The sequence below is a fragment of the Gymnodraco acuticeps genome, unplaced genomic scaffold (genome assembly GCF_902827175.1).
Source record: "Gymnodraco acuticeps unplaced genomic scaffold, fGymAcu1.1, whole genome shotgun sequence".
NCBI classification, from domain to species: domain Eukaryota; kingdom Metazoa; phylum Chordata; class Actinopteri; order Perciformes; family Bathydraconidae; genus Gymnodraco; species Gymnodraco acuticeps.
The window spans coordinates 1,309,174-1,314,255 of NW_022990214.1; the positions used below are offsets into that span (position 1 = coordinate 1,309,174).

A 5,082-nucleotide genomic window follows, 5' to 3' on the forward strand; every position below is an offset into this window, starting at 1 on the left:
CGTCATGCAATAGAGGTAGTGTGTAAAGGAGCCGGAGCTGGCATAATTTATACTACGCAGGATCCTATCTCTGGAACCCATTGGTCGATTTAGGTGATTGACACCTTTTTTGAAACTTTAGAGCCAATAGAATTGAGTGGCAGTTCCTAAATCCGTCTAAACGTTTACGTTGAGGAGGGAGAGGTTTGCGTAAACAGCATGTGCGACAGCATTAGCCCCGGACTGCTAAACCTTATACCTACTCTGCTGCCATGAATGTAATGATGGATTATCAGGAACAATTCTAAAGTGACTAAGAGACATTGGATTAACCTTGAGCAGCGATTTTATTGCCTTGAACATGACTTTTGATCACAAAACAACAACGGTAAAACATAATTATGGTTATGGTTTTGAAAACTGTTGTTGTTTTCTTGCTCTGTTCTGGCTGCTAGCTCAGTGAGTTATTGTCGTGCAGTGATGAGACTTATACCAATGGAATCTGTGGAGTCTCAGCCTTCAGATGATACGTCGTTTGGTCATAAAATATGAAGTTTTAAAGATAGTTTTTGCTAGTTATCACCGGAAGTAGCAATAGCCCGTTTTCGCTAAGGGCTCATTTGTATGCTTCTTGTGAGACTTGTGTTTTGTTTCGGTAAAAATGGCTCGTATCGGCAGGTAGCTGAGTTTCTTCCCGTTAACTGAGTGTGACACATTCATAGGTTTTTAAATATTAAGAAGCCCCCAGACGCTGTCTCCTGCAGTGACGCGTTTTTCCGCCCGGGGGCGGGAGGATGGTGCTTAACAGGTTAAGCATGCATCAAATGTTAAAGATAAAATATGAATTACAGATATTTCTATTTACAAAATACACATCCAGTACCTACGGAAGAGGATTAGGGCCACATAAAAAATATTTTTTTTTTCCCGAGAAAAAAGTCAGAATTCTGACTTTAATCTCAGAATTCTGACTTTTTTTTCTCCCAATAAAAAAATATTTTTTTTTTTCCGAGAAAAAAGTCAGAATTCTGAGATTAAAGTCAGAATTCTGACTTTTTTCTCGGGAAAAAAAATATTTTTTTATTGGGAGAAAAAAAGTCAGAATTCTGAGATTAAAGTCAGAATTCTGACTTTTTTCTCGGGAAAAAAAAAAAATATTTTTTTTGGGAGAAAAAAAGTCAGAATTCTGACTTTAATCTCAGAATTCTGACTTTAATCTCAGAATTCTGACTTTTTTCTCAGAATTCTGACTTTAATCTCAGAATTCTGACTTTTTTCTCAGAACAAAAAAAAAAAAATTATTTGGGAGAAAAAAGTCAGAAATACCGGTAACTGTCGAACCAGCTTCACTGCGATTTACACATTGCAGTAGGCAACAATGGAGGACGTGAGTGAATTTCTGCGCGCCAGAGGGGTCCAAGAGGAAACCATATTGCAAATGGAAGAACAAAAGGTGAGTTATAAATATATAAGTGTGTTTTGGGCGTTCGTAAAAACAACGAAAAGGCGTTAGAATATGAAATGCAGACATTGATGAGCTAGCAGCAAGTGCATTAGCTTATATGCTATGGCTCCCCCCATCTAATTCAGTAAATAATGGTTTAGTTCGTTGACACGCAAGTTTGTGCTTGTTGGAACAGTGGCGACTAACCAAGAGCAACAGCCTGGTGGTTTTCATGTTTCTGTAGAGAAGATTTCATTAAGTGTGTTTAACAAGGCAGCTAGCTGAGAGCCTGACAGCTACCGCTCACCAGCCTGGCGGGGAAAAACCATGGGAAATACATATCGCCCAAACTTCTTTTTGTTTGCCATCATTACTTCAAATTATTTTTGCCTGTAACAGTTTAGAGATCAGTGGTCAAAGTACAACGCAAGGAGGCAGTTGCTAATTATATTCCCAAAATTCGCCCAGTAAAACCCCTCTCGGTACTGTAGCATTGTTACCACAGGGGTTTGGGCCATTGTCCTTGTATCCCACAATCACAGAATTATCAGCATATGAATATGAATCCTGCTGTACTGTCTGAAGGAGATTAAAACAGCAGGACAGTGTTGGTAATTGTATCTAGTATCGCTGCGTATCATGTCAGTCTCTAACGTTAACGTTACTGAAAGCTGCCGTTGGTGGGCCGCTGGCTCTGGCATAGGTGGGCCGTGGACTTTCACAGCGCCGGTACCGCATCCGCCGCCGCAAACACCCGCCGTTGCGAGGCTCTGGTGGCTCCGGCAGGTCCGGTGCAGCGGTGCTGTGAAAGTCCACCGCCGTTGCGAGTCTCCGGCTGTAATAATCCACTTTAAAAACACTTTTAAGGGTTATACTTATGTGAAGGTTATAAACTTTAGAGTAACCAGGGAAACTAGTAGTTTCTGTTTTTTTCTAATAAAGTGACAACAGTACCATCATGGCAAAAACTGGCTTTTTAAGGGTTAATATTCTGAAAATTAATGAATGTTTTGTATTATGAACAGGACTGATTTGGTCTGCGAAATGGCAAAATAGTATATATCTATATATAACGATGTACAAGGGTTGACAATAGTTATACAATGTGCACAAACTTCATTGTGTTTTCTTTTCTTTCTTCTTTGCAGATTGACAGCGACGTCATTGGTCTTATGGATGATGCCACTCTTCAAAAATACATCCCCTCCTACGGAGACCGAATAGCCATCTTTAATCATCGTAGAAGTAAAAGGCCCACATCAAAGCGAAAAAAAGGCCTTTATGAAAGACTGAGGGAAAAAATGACAGTGAGATCGGAAAGTTCTCAAGGAAACGCATCAGGTACAGAAACAAGAAAAACACAGACAAAGAAGCTGAAAGCCACAAGAAATATTGAAATAGGCTGGATTCACAATGACACTAACACAACCAAACAAGTAAGGGCAAAACAAGGAGGTGGCACTAGAAAAATTAAACTATCAACTAATGCTGGTTTGAATGAAATCCTTGAAACAGGAAAGACACTATTTTTTCCTGATGGAATATCACCTAAAGGACCTGAATCAGAGTTCGACTTTGAGGTGTGGGATTTTAAACAAAACTGCCTTACAGCTGAAACATGCCCTTCAATTAGCACAATGTACGAAACTGTGCAAATGACAATGTTGCGATTTTACATTGCCACAAAGCGAAAACCTTCTGCAAACGCTGACAGCGACACAGTTGAAGAGACTTCTGAGTTTAATCTTGTCTCGGGTGAAAATGACGACTACACAGATGTCATTATTGTTTTGGACGACATACAGCGATCACTAAACATTTCTAGTGATCCTGAAATCACCTTTGGTCCTCATTTCGGCATCGAGGAAGATGAAGAAGACACACTCATATTTGAGAATGTTCCTGTCCCCGCCAGTCCACTTGAGGCAGAGAAACAACTAACAATCACTGTACATCATGCAAACACCCTAGCTGACATGATTACTGCCTTTTCTGATGCAGAGATTTTAAACAAATCATTGAATGTGAGGCGCATTCTCCCAGATAACAAGGAAGAAGCAGGCAGTGGTTCTGGGGTACTGAGGGATGTTCTCAGCTGCTTCTGGCAAGAATTCTATGAGAGATGCACACTTGGGACAACAGTTAAAGTGCCCTACATTCGCCATGATTTTCCTGCTGAAACATGGAAGGCAATTGGAAGAATCCTTTTGAAAGGTCACCAAGATTGTGAATATTTCCCAAACAAACTTTCACTGCCTTTCCTTGAACAGGTGCTGTTTGATAATGTGTACAGTGACCTCAAAGCATATTTTATGCAATTTGTGAGCAGCCAAGAACGTGAAGTTTTGATGCAAGCGCTGACTGATTTCACTGCAGTTGACACTGATGACCTTTTGGAAGTTCTCGACAGCTATGGCTGTAGAAGGAAAGTCAGCGCAGAGAATCTTCCTAAAATAATTGAAGAAATTGCCCACAAAGAGATGGTCCAAAAACCAATGTTCGTTATTGACTGCTGGAGGGAGATTAACCATCAACATCTCAACCTCAGTCCAGAGGCACTGACTAAGTTGTTGTCTGACCTGCAACCCACCACAAAAAAAGTCTGCAAACTACTGAAATTTGATGTTGATTTGACTACAAACCAAAAAGAGGTAGCAAATCATCTGAAAAGATTCATCAGAGAGCTAGATGAGAGTAAACTTCAGAAGTTTCTACGGTTCTGCACAGGATCTGATCTCATCGTGACCGACAGCATCTACGTGGGATTTGAGAAAATGACAGAGTTCACAAGAAGACCGATTGCACACACATGTGGGAATATTCTGCACATAGCTGACAGCTATGAGAACTTCCCAGATTTCCGTTCAGAATTCAATGCAGTTCTTGAGAGCAATGTGTGGGTTATGGACATTGTTTAGACTCCAACAACAATAACCAAACCAATCCAAACTGTTAAGAGTTTTTCATGTTCGAAGTAGTTGTGCAGAATTGCAAGTAATGGTGTGCTATACTGTATATTTGGGAAGCACTTCACCAGGACCTTTAATAGTTATAGAGAAGTCCAGCTGGCCAGAAGGGAGCCCATCTTTCACTACACAAACTTGGTGGTGTGTTCACAAACTACAACAAACTTGCATATTGACTATTATTCTCCAGTTGCAGAACACAAACCTGACTTGACAGAAATGTAATTTGTTCATGTAATTCAAGACCTTTTAATACTGCTAAGATGTTTAAGGATTCAAACAAGAACAGTGGCATGCTTCATTGTTCTTATATGGAAACAGACAGTTGTAAAATACAATGTACTGTTTGCTCCCTCTTACTTTTTGTGTAAATTGTAAAATGATATGCCACTTACCCAGGTGAATAACTTGTGTAAAAGCATGAATGTGTAACTAACCCCTTATCTGACCATTGACTGGAATATAAAGTTGCAAAGCAAGTGCCTTGTTCAAAGCATACTTGTTTATTTAGAACATATTTTATACTAGTGTAAAAAGTAATTAAGACATGTGCCAGTGCAATAACAATTATTAAAGTATCCAAAAATAAAAGATAGGTTTTGTTGCACACAACAATGCCTGCAAAACAGATGTTGAGACTTAATACAATTTACCTTCAGAATGTCTTTCAGTATCAAAGCAATACTTGCAATC

General features: G+C 39.6%; 1 protein-coding gene across 1 annotated transcript; it reads left to right on the forward strand.

Moving 5' to 3' along the window:
- Nucleotides 1-1,271: 1,271 nt before the first annotated feature.
- LOC117547703 lies at nt 1,272-4,341 on the forward strand. Its single transcript, XM_034218483.1, has 2 exons — nt 1,272-1,432; nt 2,572-4,341. The coding sequence occupies exons 1-2, from the start codon at nt 1,358-1,360 to the stop codon at nt 4,339-4,341; spliced, it is 1,845 nt and encodes a 614-aa protein (XP_034074374.1). The 5' UTR covers nt 1,272-1,357.
- Nucleotides 4,342-5,082: the final 741 nt, after the last annotated feature.

Bases quoted from the DNA above. Each gene is read 5' to 3' on its own strand.
- LOC117547703 (XM_034218483.1), top strand. From the start codon at position 1,358: ATGGAGGACGTGAGTGAATTTCTGCGCGCCAGAGGGGTCCAAGAGGAA. The intron at 1,433-2,571 runs GTGAGTTATAAA...TCTTCTTTGCAG, and splicing joins TGCAAATGGAAGAACAAAAG to ATTGACAGCGACGTCATTGG.